At 38.3% G+C, this 18,367-nt stretch overlaps 1 protein-coding gene across 6 annotated transcripts in view; it reads left to right on the top strand.

Annotated features, from left to right (window-relative positions):
• Nucleotides 1-4,069, top strand: part of LOC101796210 (formin-F) — an 89,127-nt gene extending 85,058 nt beyond the window's left edge. For all 6 annotated transcript variants that reach the window (XM_072026487.1, XM_021276577.4, XM_013105398.5 and 3 more), the window contains one exon: nt 1,008-4,069. In XM_072026487.1, the coding sequence (XP_071882588.1) occupies nt 1,008-1,112 (105 nt within the window). In that variant the 3' untranslated portion in view covers nt 1,113-4,069. The remainder of the gene's footprint in view (nt 1-1,007) is intronic.
• The last annotated feature ends 14,298 nt before the right edge of the window (nt 4,070-18,367 follow it).

Here is an 18,367-nt window from a genome sequence, read left to right as displayed (position 1 = left end):
GCTATTCAGCCTTGGGAGAGCTGTATCTCCCAATTACACAGTAGCTCTCAATTACAGGCAAGATAAGAACTTGCAGCAACACAAGATGCCTTTTTAAACCTTTTGTTGAAGCCTTTGGAGCATATTCTCTAGATTTCTTCTGCTCAATTAGAAAGCCATTTTAGGTGCCCTTATGTTCTTTAACTCATTGATATCATTAAGGACAGATCATTGAAAATGATGGCAAGCCTCTTGAATTAAACCTCAGCAAGAGATTTAAGAGACTGAATACTAAAAATCCTTTTCTGCCCTGGAACTGGAGAACATATGGGGAAGTGATTTTAGTTAATTCAGAAATCCCTCTCCTAGCACTGAACTTTATAGAATGACTGCCTTTTACCTCTTGTTTTACAATAGAGCAAACATGATGCCAATATTGTTCAGATTGCTTTTGAAAAAAATTCAATCCATTCAACTTTTTCAGGTGAAAAGAAGAACAGAGCAGGGAAAGGTGTCTCTTTGATAAATTACTTTTTCTTTCAAAAATACCCACATCAAAGTGAATATTTTTGTTTATTTGCAAAATAAAACATCAGAAAATGAAAACATTTTGGATTGAATATAATGCTACTATGTCCACTCTGGAATATAAAATATTTCCCTAATGTACACTTTCGTTTATGAATGGATTTAACTAACAAACTGCAAAGTCACGAAGCTGCATGATTTACTGATTTTCTTCTCTTCAGCTGGAGATCTGTAGTTCAGCCAGAGAAGCTGGGTTGTACAGAAAGCCAGGAACAGGCTACTGAGGTAGTTTAATGACAACTCCTGGGACCACTTTTGCTTGAGATGTTTTGGATCTCAGTTTAATGGATTTTTTAGACAGGTCTAAGTTTTCTACTAAATAATAATAATGTAGATATTTAACCTTTCTCTTGCTGTTTTCCTTTCTTTATGGCCTTGGAGATGGATAAGCTTATTTGGATAATATTAATGTTAAATATGTTTCTCTTTCAAATTTACAGGTTAAATTTGGGGAACCACAAGACCTAGACTCTCAGGAGCTATTTGGATGGATATCTTCGTTCATTAGTGAGTTTAGAAAGGCCTGTACTGAAGTCATGCAGTAAGGACTACCTTATTCTTATAAAGAGGGGAGAGAAAGAGAAATCCAGGAAATGTTTGAGTTAATTGTTTTGAAAGTGGTCCTTCTAATAGGGACCAAATACCATATAGTCTGCACATCAGTATATTTTGATTTTGAGAGGTATTCAATTTCTCATGTGTAGTTTTGTAAGCGGTATTTGACCTGTCGGATCACAGATTACTTATGAGACTCCTTCATTTTTTCTCATGTATGTGCTTTTGTACCTTGAGATGCTTGTACACTTAGAAAGGAGATGTTCTTGACATTTTATAATTTCTTTTTCATCTTTTTCTTTGATACCCAGTCTTCTGACATTTAATTATTACTTTCAGTGAATGAATTTATATATGGTAATCTAATTTGTAATTATTTTTGCTGTAGTTTTCTAAATAATACTTCACAAGTTTTACAATGAAATGGGGAGCCAGTCTCCGCTGTGGATAACATTTAGCAAAAATTCTTGTTTGTCTTCAGCTGTTAAAGCATTGCAGCTTTAGTATTTAATGGTCAAAATGTCTGGTTGGGTGCTTTTTCCCCCCCATTAGTACAATAAAGCAGTGCTTTTTTTTTTTTTGCTAATGTAATGAATTTGGGTAAAATACTGTAGAAGCCAATCAATATATGAAATTTGCATTGGTAGGAAGAGAACAATATCAGAGCAGTGAAATAAAAACGTGTCATGAGGCATCAAAGTAATGGATACTGGAAGCAATTACTGATGGTTTTCAAAAGCAAAAATACTTTTGCATTTGTTGGCTTTTCCATATTTTTAATTAGAATAATTACTTTGAGCTTAAAAATATGAGAAGAAAAGGAAGATTATAAATGCAAAGACAGAAATGGATGTGTTAAACACTGAAAGCAGAACACAGTTCTACAAGGTCATTGATAAAATTTAGCATTTTCCGTACCGCTTCTACAAACAGTGTTGTATGATAAAAAGCATACTCCTTGACTTATTTTAGATCTGACTGCCCAGACCTCACAATGTTTGGGCTTTAATAGAAAGCCCAGTAGATAGAAATGCTGAACACTGTCCCTGGCTTTAATACTAAAAGGAATTAGATATGACCCCTCTGAAAAGTTTAGTTGCACTTAAATCTAAAAATTACCTCCAGTAAAGAGCCTGGGAACCCTCCAGTTAGGTGCTACCATGCTTAGATTTTTAGTGCTGGTCATGCCAGTCAGTAAGAGACAACTATCAGAAATGTAGACATGGTTTGACGCTGTCTGAAAAATGGAGATAAAAGAAGCCTCATTTTTTTTTTCTTGTCTTGGCCTCAGTATTTTAAAGGACATCGCAGGCTGCAGTTGCTGGGAGCTTAACAGCTTCTGCCGTGCCATGACTAGTGGCACACCTCTATACAAAGGCTCAGAAAAGCATTCCTGTGTTTAATGTGGGCATCAGTACAAAGGCAATTGCTCTATTTCACATCAGCCATGATACATCTGCACAGGGAATAGGATGCAGCTGAACCCTTGCCCTTTGCTAGGCACTGGGTGCTCCCATTTGGAAGCCAAATTTGCTCCTGAGGGCAGGTGCACACAAATTCTGTTTCAAAGAATTGAGCAGGGATCACACATGCACTTGTAAAATCCTAGTTGCAACCTCTCCTTTGAATAATCACTGAAGAAGTGAATTCTGCACTGGAGGATTCAAATCCCTATAATCTGCCTCTTAAAAGTGTTCTGGCCAAAAGGTGTGCTATGCAGGTGTCAACAGGAGGTATCGGGTGTTTAGCGAGTGTGCTGATGAGCAAATGTGCAACCGCTCCAGCTGTGTCCTGGTGGAGGCAAACCTGGCACCACCTGTGAATGCCAATGGGCCTCACTGCTTAGGTTTTCTGGGTTCAATCCACCCAGAAACTTAGAAATTTAGAAATCTCAGGGGATTTCTAAAAAGCTTTTTGAGGGAGGAGCTCAACACATTGTGTATTTCATACACTAAACATCATTTTTCAGGCACCTACTTATCAAGTATAGAAAATGTTTTGTGTGAGGGAGCGGATGCCTGAACTGCATTGCAGCAGACACAGAAGTGCCAGCGGATCAGTGCAGCCCCTCACCCCTGTACCACTGATGTCACTGGTGTCCATAAACTCTTGTAATTCTGCATTAAAAAAATACATCATTTTGGCTTCTCAGCAGTTTTGTCAGTTTTATGCTTCTAGTTAAGAACATGCAGTCATGTTTCTCAGAGGCTAAAGGAATGCAATTAAAATATATATAGCAAAAAATGGTATTTCTGATACTTATTTTACAAAACATCATTTACAGAAACAAATAAAGGGATTTAATTTTAGAGATTTTTTTTAAATTATTATTATTTCTCAAAAAAATGACTATATTGGTCTCAAGTCAGCATCAGAACAGTGATACCTGGTTGATGCTGAAGTCAGTAGCATCTCTATATATCAGGACCTATAGCATCTATACATAGTGAGAGCTACAGCTTAGATCAGTCCTTTTTGACTGGAAGAGGAAAATTAAATTCTTTAATTTCTTGCATCTCTGTCTCACAATGCACTATCCAGTGCATATATGTACACAGAAAACAACATTTGCAGTTCTTGATGTGTTATTACTGTGCAAAAATCTGAGCCATCTTCATTTATATGTGAATCATGTAAGATAATTCTGAATACAAGTGTCATTTCCATGGTATCAAGATCCCTGAATCCCTGAACAGCATTCGTGATGGTCATGATAAGTTTCATGTTTTTCTACCATTACCTTAGCTCAGAAGTCCTGGGAAGTCTCTTTTAACTAAATAGTTTTTTTTTCCCTCTCTCTCTCTCTCTCTCTTTTTTTTTTTTCTTTTCATGACTCACTTTTTTTTTCCCTAGTCTTTTTTCTCTCTTATTATATCTAACAGCTTGTACTTGTTTTATAGCTTGGCTGGCATGGCTTCTTCCAATTAAAAATATATTCTACACAGTAGTCGATATCTGTGTCTTTGTGTGAATATCCTGGAGCATTAATTTAAAAAATTAATGACCAAGTACCTCCTTGGCAAGAGATTCTAGCCCCTTCAGAGAGCATGAAGCTTTCCTATGGAGTGGGAGCTTACAAAGGAGATGTGTTTCAATTTTCTCAAACAAGCTATTTCTTCTATTCCTGTGAGTTTCAGAGACATCCTGATTTATATGTAAAAATAAATAGATCTAATTCCCTTGTTAATTTTTTTTTTTCCCCCAAAAAATTTATTTTGCCTAAGTCTGGACTTCTCAGGTCTCTTAAAGTCAACTGTATTACTGAGTTTTAATGGTATTTATTTGTAAAAAATAATGGCTGCTACACCTCAACAAGATCTAAATCTCCCTGTGGATAATTTCTGTGGAATCCTTCTTTAGCAGATGACAGTTTTATCCTGCAAACCTGCCGTCATAAAAGTCAAAGTTTCAGGTAAGCCTCCTGTTTGTGGAAACTAATACAAAGCACCCCTACAAGTTCTATCATATTTTTACCTCTGGGTAAATTGTTGCCCTACAAAATGTGCTAAGCTTACTTTTGGCATATAATGAAATACAAAAGCTTAATGATGATGTAGTTCTGTTTAGTAAAATTTTTCTCAATATTCAGTAGTGTGAAGCAAGGCTGTGGGTCAGATGCTGTATGATTTTTGGGTCATGACAGCCCACCTGTGTAAGAACTGCTTGCTATAGAAAGAAATAGAGATCTCTTTTGATAGTTTGTTTCCTTGAGATACACGGTATGTACAGTACTTCAGGGAGAACAAGAAAGATAATTTCTCTATTTCCTATTAGACATTAAGTATCCTCAGCAAAAGCCTGGCAGAAGGAAGAGCTGTTCACTGGGATCTGATCACGTATGTAGGAACCTCTGACTTTTTCCACCTGCTCAGTGTATCAGTGTATTCAAATCTGCCCTTAGAAACACTGTGAGAAATGGAGCTCGTATAAGCATAGGTCACTGATTTGACTTGAGCTCCCAAAGGGACCTGTGTTACATGTGTACTAGCTCTCACAAGGGCTTTCCAAGAATTCAGTTTGAAATACAAACCTTTCTGCCCAAGACACAGACGTTTCCTAGAGTTTCCTCAGACTAAAAACAGGTGTAAAGACCTGAGACTATCCAGCACTAGATTCAGTGGGAAAAAAGTTAACTTCCATAACGACAAATAAATCCTAGGACAGTGGCTGAACTTTGTTTTCCAGCTTTCCTGTTTCTTTCTTATTTGAACTGAGGAAGGCCAGGCAACAGGCAGAGTGGCCCTGCATATTTTGTATAAATGAATGGCACAGCAAAAATAAAAATTATGGTCACTTGTAAGGTGTTCTTTGCATAAAAGCTTTGAAGTCACCTATGTATGCTGGTGTTTTAGTTCGAATCAATGCCTTTCAAAGACAAACACCGTTTGTATGAGAATAAAAAGAGTGTATTAGACAAAGAGAATAAAAACATGGGGTCTAAAAAGGGAAGCTGTTGGGCACGCGCTGTAGAACAACCAAAGCCTGAAAGTGTTCTTAGAAAATACTCACTCTTGTGCTTAAGAAGTAAATGATGACTCAGAAGAACCACAAACAAATTTCAAGCTGCTTGCCTTAAAGAAGAATGTATTAACAAATTCAAACTGCAGGCTGCTTTAACAAAGTGCTGAGGTTCTCCAACTCAGAAAGCTCTTGGAGAGATCCTTCCCTGCATCACTCATCAGAAGTTTTGCTGTGGATATTAACAGAACCAAGATTTATTTCTCTGATTGGAAAGAAATGTTCAGACTGCTGAAATGCTCAACCATTAAAGTTCCTTATCATATAAATGCAAATACATATTTTTTTTCCAATTTTACTGGTCGGTACCCAATTGGAATGTACCTAAAGTAGAACAGTTTATTTTATTCCTGGGGTAGCAAAGAAAGGGAGGTATTTTTTTAAAGAAAACTCTAACTCTTGTAAGCATGGATGCTCTGTGCAAACAGGAATTTTATTAGCATTGAACCTGAGTATTTCCCATCACAACATATTACTGCAATTGATGTGATACATCTAAGAAGCTGACAACTTTTTGGGTATAAGATGCAATGGTTGTAGGGACCAAAGATTGTGCCTAAGCCTTACACTTGGTGCTTGTTTCCCCAGGCAGCAGGGATGAATTTTGCCCATTGAGAATATTTCAGTCAAGGACAGTCAGCAGTAATTAAAAAACAAAAAACTACTAAGTAGGTAAATATTGCTTTAAGCTCATTTTACAAATAAGACATTTGAGACAAAAGGTTTCAGATGCAGATTTCAAGTCTCTGGATGCAATTTATAAATGCTCCATTGTGTTTCAAAACATAAATATCTGATACTCCTTTGCTTACACATGGATAAAGAACTGGTGGTATATGCTGTGCTGATGTCATTTGCTCAGAAGCACTGCACTAAAAAAAGAAAATGACCCCTAAGATTATTGTCCAAAAAGTTCAAGTCCTGATGAACATATTCATACCATTTATTTATTTATTTATTTATTTTTGGTAGCTTATAGAAATTTTCCTGAACAAGCTCTATAAGACTTGGCCTGAAACAATGTAATTATAAATAGAAATTTTCAAAACAGAACCATTTTTTCCAGCCAGTAAATAATTCCCAGTTAATATCCCAAGTTGCTGTCATTAATGCTTTAATTGAACTTTGTTATTTGGAATTCTGCCATTTAAAACAATCTGATGTCTTACTTTGTTGTCAGGAATTAAGCTGATTAAGGAAATTAAAAACAAACAAAATCCTTTTGATTATGGATTTACTGAACTTGCCCTACAAAAGGACGATGGGGCTGTGATGACTGCACTCTCCAAGCTGAAGTACATCTCTCACTGCATTTGATGGAACAGCCCCGTGATCCTGCAGTGCACCAAGCTGACTGATGCTTCTCTGGATCTCAGAGCTTCCCATCGAGAGGGACTGTTTGCACCACATCCATGTGGGTGTGTTGTGCAAAACAGACATTTTGGGGAATGAAATTTAGAAAACTATTGTGATTTTTTTTTTTGTTTTGTTTTCCAACCACTCCTCTTGCAGCTGTGGAAAAGTATTGATGTATTGAGCTGCACTTGGAATATGACTATCTAGAGACTGGGACAGTCAGTTGGAGGGAGTAGACATAATTGCCAGTCAATCAGACAAAGAAACATTTGTATATTTTTATATTAAAAGTTCATTGTCTAATATAAAGAGTGCCCAGTGATACAGAGGACACAGCTCACATTTATCTCGCTTTAGGACAAGGTTGTAGGCTATAGACTGAGGAGCAAGAATCCCTAGAGCCTCATTTCCTCATTTCATGCCCCTAGAGCATGGTGAAACCAATTCTGGATCCAAATGCTCAAATTTTATGCAGAGCCTGTGTTTTAGGAGCCTAGATCCTTTCTATTTGTCTCTCCCTTTTTGCAATCCATGAGCTGAGTTCACAGACACTCAGCTTGCTGCCAGGAAGAGTGTTCTGATACCTTCCTCAAAGGGCTGGAACACATGCGAAAAGTCACTTCTATGTTAAAGCTTTTTTGATTTGAATCCTTCGGGACTCAAATAATTGCTTATTAGCATTCATCTTGATGAAGTCATCCAGCAGAAAATCTTTGAACAGCCATTGAGAGAAAGCTCAGTGCAATGAAGTCAGTGAGATTTTGTTATCTGCTGAAAGAAAGGCAATATTTCAAGCTGAAAATCCCATAGATAGGCTTCTGGTATTCAGAGACGTGGTAGTTGGAGGGTTAGCTTCCCAAGAATAAAGCTGGGAAGCAGGACACTAAGTATTATGAAAGGGCTTTCAGAACAGGACTCTCAGAAAGGACATCTCCATCAAATATATCGACCTCACTGGTTGCTGAATACCGTAATCTCTTCAGAAGAAATTAATGCTTATATTCATTTTTTTTCCTCCTCCCCCCCCCTCCTCCCCACCCCCCCCGGTTTGGCTCAGTAGTTCTTTTACAGATTTTGCTAGCTTCATTACTAAAAAAATGAAAAAAAAAAAGTTTAATCAGAGTATCAGAATGGTTGAGGCTGGAAGGCACCTCTGGAGCCTGCATAGTCCCCCTCAAGCAAGGTAAGACTGAGCAGGAGCGCCCAATCCAGACATGTTTTGAATCTCTCTGAGGTTGGAGACTTCACAATTTATCAGTGTGTTTAATATTTCCAGGAGTTATTAGCTTAGGGCAAACAGAAAGAATGTGAGCTCAAGCCTCATTTCCTCAAGAAAAGTGTTAGAGAAAGTGACAACAGACTTTTGCCTGGGAAAGACAGCTTCCAGTCAAGGGAGAGAAATTGGTAGGTTCAATGGACTTGGTTCCTTAGCTGTGAAATAGGGGTATTGCTTTCTTCTTTGCATCTTTTTAAAGCATTCACTACTAAGGAGATAGATATTTATTGTTCTTGACAGCTTTACTTAGACTGAATCAGAAAGGTCTGGTTAAAAATTACTCAATGATAGAGTGAGGAAATTATTCAAACATAATAGAAAAATGCTATTAAAAGACTTGATTTTTTTTTTTTTTTTTCATCCCAGTGGTGGCTACAGTTCATCTGTAAGGAGTTTTAGATTACATATAGTTAATTATACAATGCTGGCGTCCAGTGAGATGAATTTGCTTTCCTTAGCAAGTGTGGAGGTGATTTAAAGGAAGACTTCTAACTCAGCTCTTGCAGTGCTATGTGTTTGCATCGGCTGATTGTTTTTAATAGTAGTGTCTTGTTTGGCCCTGAATTTTAAGTGCTTGGTTTCCAGGATGCTTTCTGGGGGCAAGACTTGTAAAGCATCACATACACTTAGAAATAATAGTGGAAAGGGCTGTTCATGAACAATTATGAGAGTTTACCTTTGGGATTAATAGGCAAGCTTTGCAGGACACAAAGGGAATATGTTTTCCTGTCATGCTGCTGGCACAATATTTACATTAAAAAAAAAAGATGGAAGATGGAAAAAAATCATTTGATATTTCTGTACTGAAGTGGCGATGTGTGCACAGCACAGAGGAACACTGCAAATGTGGTGTCAGGCCCTATAGAGGTTTGAAAGTGCTGAAAAATATGGATGTATCTAACATGATCTTAATATTTTATTGATACCTCAGGGTGTGGGGATTTCTGGGGATTTCTTGTCCTTATCCACATCTAATAAACTACATTTAATGTTTGGAGGAGTGTAGTATCAAGATCTGGCGAAGGACTGCTTATGCATAGTTCTCTCTTGAAAAAGAAAACAAGCAGAAACCCCAGCCCACCCCCTCCCCCCTCCCAATAAATAACTAATCTCACTGTTTTCTTGCCACATACTTTCTATGACAAGAGCAGTTTTAAACATTTATGGGGACACACAAACAGAAAGCTCAAGTGTGAAATAATTTAAACTCAGTTTTGAATACCTGATCAAGAAGAACAGTGCTTTTCTATTAGCATTCTGTTTTAGAGAGCTGTAGAAGCACTAGTTATGCCTGCTAGAGACAAATAAACCTTGGAAGAAAATCCTGCATCGCTTTGCTTTGATTAAGAATCATCAAAATATTTGAACAGATTAATCAATTCCCATCTGCTAAAAAGGTTAGGCCATCCATACTTAGTGTGTTGCTAACTTATAGCTGAAAATTATCACTCCAATTAATGAAATAAAATAGAATATGTTCAACGTGAATATTAGATATGCTGTCTGTTATATGCTGATGGCTAATTTAAATTGGTACATGTTCACAGAAGTCATCATAACTTACAGGGTGAGGAGCTGCTTGTAGTGTTGCCAGAGAGACACTTGGTGGGACCTGTTCATTTTTAGAGCAATATAGTAATAGATGGGGAAATAGATATCCCCATATCTCAGAGATGATTGTCTGGAGATAAATAAATAAAACAACAATAATAATAAACAAGAAAAAAACATTTTTTCTTCTAAAATCTATTAGGATTCACTTCCAGACCATGCTAGGTAATGGTACAAATACAAGAGAAAGTGAAATTTAGTCCCAAATCCTCAAGCAGCTAACCAAGAGACACGTGTAGAATAAAAGACTTACTTTTCATGCTGCTTGAATAATTGAAAAATTTACATAGTATTATTTTCTCCGATTGAAAGTCTCATTTACTCATCTTCTAGCCTAAAACCAATTGTGAATTGCAAATATTAGGACTGAATAGATGCTTGTTGTTAAATATTTTGCAGATTTAAGTTACATAAACTACATGTACTCCATAAGTTAGGACCACAGTTTCTCGAAAATAAGGTGCATTGAGATTATAATATTTTTAATACAAATGAACTAAAAAATACTAACCAAAATACTAAGTTGAGAAAGTTATACTGTCACTATAAAGGATGTGTACTTTTGGGAAAATTGCAGAAACAGGCTTTGAGATTTAGTGTTCTGCCTCTGAGAGGGTGAAGTAAAATTTATGTATTGAGCAATGAGATTGAGATATTTTTGCACATTCCAAATCACAGATAATTTCTGGAATGATAAAAGTTTTTAGATGAAATTTGTTAAAGATTTGGTGTCAGATTTTCTTCTCTCCCTTTAGAATTGCTAACCCCTAGAAAAGCCAATGAAATAAATGAAATAAAAGAAATGAAAAGAATTTTGAAATCCTGAAATTACCAGAACAAAACAAATTTCAACATTTTTCTTTCTTTGTTCTTCAGAAATTTGAAGACATTTAGTCATAAAGAGCATGTAGATAGAACAAATCATTGTACTTCTCTCAAAGAAGCCATTTGACCTAAGACTTTTGCTTTCTTTGATGTGGAAATAACATTTTTGGTTCTTGATCTCCAAATTGTTTTGTTCCTTTAAAATTTTTACTTGGTTGATTCATTGAAAAAAAAATTAGCCACTCATCTTTGCCTGTTTAGACCTCTCTATATGAACCTCTACTGTGGTGGTTGCACTCTGCCATCCCAGGGGGCTGAGACACCAGCTCTGTTGAGCAGCTCAACTGCTGCAGAAAGGTTAAAGAACCTGTTGGAGGAGAGGTGAGAGGGTGTTGGAGGCCACATACAGGGCAAAAGAAGGAAAGGAAACGGTAGTGGATGTTTCTGTTCCAGTTGCCAAGGTGTTTTAGAGAAGGCTGTGCCCAGCTTTGGAGATCTGCTTTCATGATATTTGTTCTAAAATGAGAAGAGAGAAACCAGATGACTTGGAGGTACCACACTGTGATTTTTATGTGTTTCCCAATAGTGTGTGAATATAGCAGGACAGTCTGATGTGACCCATGCTGGAAGGAGGCTGGAAAATAGTCTGAGTAGCAAATGACTGCAATGAAAGTTGGTAAGTTAAAAATGAAGCCTATGATATACGAAAGATCAGGTTTTTTATTCTGTTAAAGTTGGCACATCTCAATAGATGGCACTAAAAATCCTAATGCTAAACCATTCCCTGTGGCTTCCACCCTGAATATGATCACAAGCCTTCCAGTAAATTCACTCCCTTTTAAATATCAAACAAGCAATACAACCAATGAGCAGTCTTCTAATTCACTATCTTAGACACTTGCTTTAAAGCAAATTATTCCCTCAGCAACACTTTTTTTTTTTTTTCATTTGCACTTGTTATGAAAACCACTCAGTGAGGAATTTATCTGGGACAACTGAGGGGAGGTAATCTATGTTCCTCTATTGATGTCAGAGGAGAGGTACTAAATTACACCACTTCAGGATCCAATTTTTTCCATGGTTTCCTTGACATCAAATTAGCAAACTATATCCACAAAATTTATTCAACAGTTTAAGCTAAATTGAGTGCTAGCAGATTACCAAAGCCTTTGCAAACTCCATCCTGAGTGTGCTGTGCCCATGTTGCTAGGTGGAATGGGCTCTGAAGCTCAGAGCAGGCAGCAAACCAAGTCCTTTCCTCTTCACTCCTGTTTTTTTATTATTATTTTTTTGATTATTATTACTTTTTAAATTTTATGGCTGTATCATCTCATTTTATTCCATTTGTGTAAAAAACACACTTTTTGTTTCATTAAAATGCAATTGAAAATCTAAGACTGCTGCATATGTCAGTGCAGCATTTCCAAAATTATTTATTTCCTAAAACTGCACAAATGTATTAGGTAACTTACTTGAAAACACAAACTCATTTTTTTTTTTTCTAGACATGAACTGAAATGCAATAGTAAAACAAGAATTTAATTTTACTTCATAACAAGTTATAGCGCTTTCAGTACCTGCCATAAAGGTGGTTAATGTATGCTAGTTGCTTTTACAGTCTCAGGCCACAGAAGCCTTGTTTTTACAAGTGGGCTAAACATGTAAATTAGTAAGAGATTTACTGGAAATATTTTCAATAAAAACTCACAGAAGAAATATTAAACTATTTGTGGACAGTCCGCAGCCAAGTTTAGTTATGAAATTTACTGGCTTATTAATGTTGCAAACAATTGACTCCTACCAAGGATCTGTGAAGGAGTAAAAACAACCTACAGAGTCTCAGTTTGACATGGATATAAATCTGGAGTAAATGTATTGGACTTAGTATAACTGTGGAATATTTCCAGAGATCAGTCAAAGAGTAACGGCAGAAACAAACTGCTGGAAATAATCACAGAATCTGGCCATGAGCATTTCAAACCCTGATTTGCACTTTTTGCTTGGACCTGAAGTGTGCTCAGGTTTCCAGTATCGGCTAAACAGAGGGTTTGGTTGTGTAAGAAATGCTGAATAAAGACCTCAAATGCCAGAGCTGTCAGCATATCTGAACATTTTTACCCTTACATGCATGCAGACATCCTGCTGACTTCGTTTTTTTAAATCAACTTTAAAATTCACATAGAATTAAAAAATTCTCTTTCCGCAATTTGTGTTCCATTGAAACACAAATTTTATGTAACAGAATGCCAGGGAAATTAAACAAGCTCCAAACATATAAGTAGACTTTTTTTTTTTTTTTCTTCACATTGTTTTATCTGTTCTGGTGTTGCAGAAATTTTTAAGAAATACTTGAAGGTGGAATGGGAAGGGAAGGGAAGGGAAGGGAAGGGAAGGGAAGGGAAGGGAAGGGAAGGGAAGGGAAGGGAAGGGAAGGGAAGGGAAGGGAAGGGAAGGGAAGGGAAGGGAAGGGAAGGGAAGGGAAGGGAAGGGAAGGGAAGGGAAGGGAAGGGAAGGGAAGGATGCTGGGAGCTACTTTCAAAATAGACAGAGAGAAAGCGCTTACTTAGAAAGCCAAGCAAGGTGCCAGAGATGAAGCACACCCATATGCATCTATGGAGTAGATTAAAATAAAGCGAGGAAAATGTAGGCTTCGTTCTGCATCTACCCGACTTCCATAGCAAAAAACTTTTGTTCATTTTAGTTACGCCAGCCGTATGCATATATATGGCTGAAGGTTTTATTATAGTTCTATAATATTTCCATGCAATTTAAGTCTAAATAAATGAAGTGAAACTTACTTTATAAAATATTAATGGAATCTTCTTAAGAACCATTAAGCTCATTAGCCAGGTGAATTGGTTTTGCACTCAGCCAACAAACTGTTTAACTAGCTGAGAGTCACGGGGCCAGCTGTCCAAAAGATAAGTTAGTCTGTACTGCAGCCAACAGACAGATGGAGACGGCAGCCAAATCAGGAAGTACAATATTTAGCCTGAAAGAATGGCAAAAGACAGTAAAAAGTCCAACCCAGCACCGCCAAGCTCCGTAAGCACAGCAGCGTGGTTTGAGACTATGTCCTGCCTTTTATTTTAGCCTTTCTGCTCCCTTTCCCTGCCTCTCCTGCCCAGTTCACCTTGCATGTCCTCGTTGGGATGAGTTCAGCAAGAAGGCAAGGCTGGAGTGGGTGATTTTAATCCTGCGAGGAGGCTGACGGGTGCTCAGCCAGCTCAGTACAAAACCATGCTCCACATTCAGCAAACAGAGAGCTCAGCTTGACAGAAGGGAAATATAATTATGGTGAAGAAAAAAGGAAAGGAAGGGAAGGCGGGTGCTTGTTACCGAGGGGTTTGGAGAATCCACACAGCCTGTAGACATAAGCAAGCAGCTCCAAAGCACGAGAGGAAGTCTGAGGGAGATGATTTCTCCCTTTTGTGTGGCAAATGACTAATTATACAAAGCAACATGTTTCTTTTCTAATGATTTTTGAAAGGCATCATGCAATAATGTACAGAAACCATATTTAATTCATGTTTACAAGTCAAAAAATGAAAGAAAATGTAAACATGATGTTTTTCTCTCTATTCTCCCTGCAGCTCTTCTCTTTGTCAGAAAACTGCCTAACGCCTTCTCTGGTGCAGAAAGTTCCCTATGAAAGGGCAAAATGCTTCCAGCTGGAGATGGTTTTAGGCCACCACAGCATGTGTCCAGAGAGGGAAAGAAACAGAGAGTTAAATCTTACCAAATTTCCATTCTTGATTTTTTGCTATTTATTTTACTTGTTTTTATTTTAAAGGAAGAAAGAAATCCCTGTTAGAGGTAGAAGATCAATACCAAGAAATTCTTTGACAGATAAAATGAGGGCGATCATTAACCTTGCTGCTTATGAATTAAATCCAAACATCACGTTTCAACTCGTCTTTCCCACAGCATCCCCAGCAAACTTCTCTCATTTTGTACAGCAATTAAATCACAGCCCACCCATCCAAAGAGCACGAACGTTAATAACCTTTAAGCTGTCTTCCCGCTGCCTGGGTGGGAAAAAAAGAAGGAGATGTTTCATGATATGGTTCAAACATTTTGCGGATGGGAGCTCTTCACTCTGTTTACTTATGCATGGATTTGGGGCTGGATTATGTATGTTATCCATAGATCCACTCTCCCTGGGAGTGTCATGCACCATGCCAGCAGCTTGGCAGCGGTCGATGTGTGGGCTGCCTGTGGCCGAGATCAGGCCCTGCCTTCTGCAGGGCAGCCCTAACAGCCCAGTTATAAACTCGGAAATTATTGATAGCAGGCAATGTTCTCTGTTTAAGTGTTTGAACCATTGCCTCCAAGAATTTGTTTTAACTGCCACCATTACTTTCTGAGTTGTGATTTGGTGCCGTGTCTGAACAGTCAGAAAAGACACCATCTACAGCATTTTTCAGTGTGATGCTTTTGATTTTGAATGCCAACAATACTAATTTTATTGGAGGTTATATTCACTTTATTTCCAAGAAGAAATCTTTTTCTTTTTTTTTCTCATTTCAGCTTCTCTCCCAAATACACTTTCCCCAATGACTTCTATTTTGCTTTCCTTTTCCCAGAGCAGAGGACATTTATTTGACATAAGATTTCTTTTGCACTTGTAGGACTCAGTTGTTAAATCAGGATCGCTCTGTCGAATTTTGCTTGTCCTGTTATCTTGCTGCCTTCTTTCCATCTTGCAAATGGCTTATTGCTAAAGAAAAATTTTAATAGTCTTATTCATCACTTGAATTCATATTGTTAATAAATGTCACCTGAAATCTCAATACTGGTTACCCTTTGGGGAAAAGAATACTGAAACATAGTGCCAGGCATCGAGTAAAATATCTGATCGAGCTGCTGCTGGTTCCCACGAGGATAGAAACTCTGCAGTCCCTGGTGCACGCCTGTGTTCCAGCTACCGCACAAAAGGGACAGTCTTGCTGCACCTGAGCCTCTTCTCAGTCCAATTCCTTCAACTCCATAACACATTGAAGTTGCTCATTTTACTGAGGAATAATGAAGCCAGAAATCCATCAAAGCCAGTAGTACTGGAGAGCATGTTTTGGTCATGGAAAAGAAAATGATTCACAAAGCAACAAAGGATTTGTCCGTATCCTTTTGTAAATCAGAAGAAAATAAAGTGACATATCCTAAGTCAAAGGCACCAAGACAAGTATAATGTCTGAAGTTTCCTCCACACCAAGACTGCAATTCAAAGGGTCTTTTTTAAAGACAACACAGGATTCTGAAACGAGATCTGTCTATGAGCATGTGCACGGCATAGTTATGGGCAAAATGTAGGGGCAGAACCTGACCCTGTTTTCATGGTATCTGATACTTAGCTTTAATCACGGTCTCATTGAAGTGCACCCCAGTCAGGCTGGGGTACCACTGATGTCCAAATTAAATGCCACCTGCCAAAGTATTTTCAGAATTTTTTCGACATTCCTGAAAATTTAATCCACAGTGCAGGACAGAGCCCACTTTGGTCTCCCTTTCATAGATAAGAAGGAGTACGATGTTAATCATTAATGTTTGTCTCATACTACCCATGCAGCTGACAGGTAGTTCTAAGAGAATTCTTGTATTTTCTGACTTTTCCAGAGTAGGTTGCATGAGATGAGGAGCACTTAGCTTTTGCAGACTGATCTCAAAACAGGTTTATAACCCCGTGCAAAACGTGTGTGCAAATGTCTTCCTGACGTGCATTTAACTTGATCACAACTGAGCTCTGAAATGAAGTAGCTGTGTTCACAAATGGCTGTAATTAGTTAGGTGCATACTTAATTAATAATTTGGTCACACAGCTCAAGGAACCTGTATGTACAAAAAATGCACACACAGCTCTGGGAGAAGAGCACACCAGTGAGATGTGTTCTCAGCTGGATGTTGGCTGCACTTTGCTGTCCGCTCGGTGCAAACCAGCTCCACAGACACCCAAGGGAGAGCAGTGGGATGAGCACGTGGTGTGGCCACGCCAGCCTCAGCACATGCCTGCAGCTGCAGACGAGGAAATGGGAAAGTGACCTTCCCAAACAGCTCCTTCAGCTTGTACATCGGCCCTTGGACCACTTCGGTTTCTGATGGTACTTTTTTCAGTTGCTTCATCTAAATTCTGCCTATTTTATTGTCTTTCCACTGTTGAGACAGTTGATGTCATTGTCCACAACAAAAACGCATTGGAACAATTTATTTGAACTTATTGTAAAATTCATTGTCTCTGGCAAATACTGGAACATTCAAAATAGACAGAAGTCTCAAATTTCAACCCAAAATTATATATATACTATATGTTATACATACAGATTTGTTGTAATTTGTGCACTGTTGAAAGGCTGAGCAGCATGAGGTACAGAAGAGACTATACAGGAGAGATGTTGCAATAGTGTGGGATTATTTATACATGTGTATTTATTTACAAAACATTGTGGAACAGAATCTTGCTGTTTTCACACAGCTCTGCTTTGCATGAGCCTTCCAGACAGGTGTTCCTATGCGTTGGCATGAATCTTTTAATCTGTGGATCCAATACAAAAGGAACAATGTTGTGAGGCAAGTCTTCGCCTCCTTTCTTGTCTCCTTTCTTGTTTACAGCAAGTGGTTTTTCTCAACTTGACTTGTTTTGTTCATTTTTGGTGGTGTCACTGTAATAAGAGGATATTGATGCATTCCTAGAAAACAGTAAGATTTCTTTTTACCTCGTCTGAGCAAAGGCATTCCTTAAAATTTGCATCTAGCTTTCTGAAATTTACAGAGTATTGTACTTACTGCTAGCTAAGGGGACTTTTTGGCTGTTTTACAGCTTCTTGAAGACTGAATTTTGCAGACAATGCTTCACCCTCACTTCTCCACATCACCTGAAAAACAGTCCCAGCTCACATTTACCCACAGAGAGCCTTTTATTCACTGGAGAGTGGGTTTCAGTGCTTTTTATTACTCCTCTTAGCTTCCTGTTGCTTCTTTAATTTCACTTGTCTATTAAGAGTCCAGATTTATGGCCAGCATTTGTCAGTGCATGGAGCTGAGGTGCTGCGGGAGCCCAAGCCTCTCAGGAGCCCAAGCCTCCAGGGAGGCAGCAAGCTGTGAGGGTGTTTGCAGCTCCCAGCTGGGTCAGCACCTTTCCCAGCTAGGTTTGACAGATCTGGCTGGACCCAGGCAAGGATGGGTATGGACAAGAAGTACACAAAGGCTACTCTTACTTAATGGCTGACATGGGAAATATTTGTTGCAAAACTCTTATATGCAAAAATATTTGTCGCGTTGAACTTCATCTATCCAAAAATCACACCCTCCATTTCTTACAAGCCATGGACACTTTGCTGTTGCTGCGAATGAAATTCCATTGAGCCTGTTCTGCTTCTGGAAGCACTGTTTCATTTCTACCAGTCCTTCGATGGGGCTGGGTTTCACCAAGAGATGATTTCAGTGCATCATGGGACCAGGTGATGCAAGAAAGATCTGCTCTAGAAGCCGTCACCAGTGCCATACCAGTCAAGTCTGTAATAATCTTGGTGCGTGGGAGTACTGAGCAAAGGCACCTGCTTGTTCTTCCCGTCCTTTCAGCACACATCCAAACAAGAAATATCACTAGACAGGGGAGTCTAATCCAAACGTTACCAGCAGCAGCCATTTGGCAGCACCACGAGGCAA

Source organism: Anas platyrhynchos, chromosome 21, assembly GCF_047663525.1.
Source record: "Anas platyrhynchos isolate ZD024472 breed Pekin duck chromosome 21, IASCAAS_PekinDuck_T2T, whole genome shotgun sequence".
In the NCBI taxonomy this organism is placed as follows: domain Eukaryota; kingdom Metazoa; phylum Chordata; class Aves; order Anseriformes; family Anatidae; genus Anas; species Anas platyrhynchos.
Note: the sequence above shows the minus strand (reverse complement) of the source record. Positions and strands in the feature narration are given on the sequence as shown.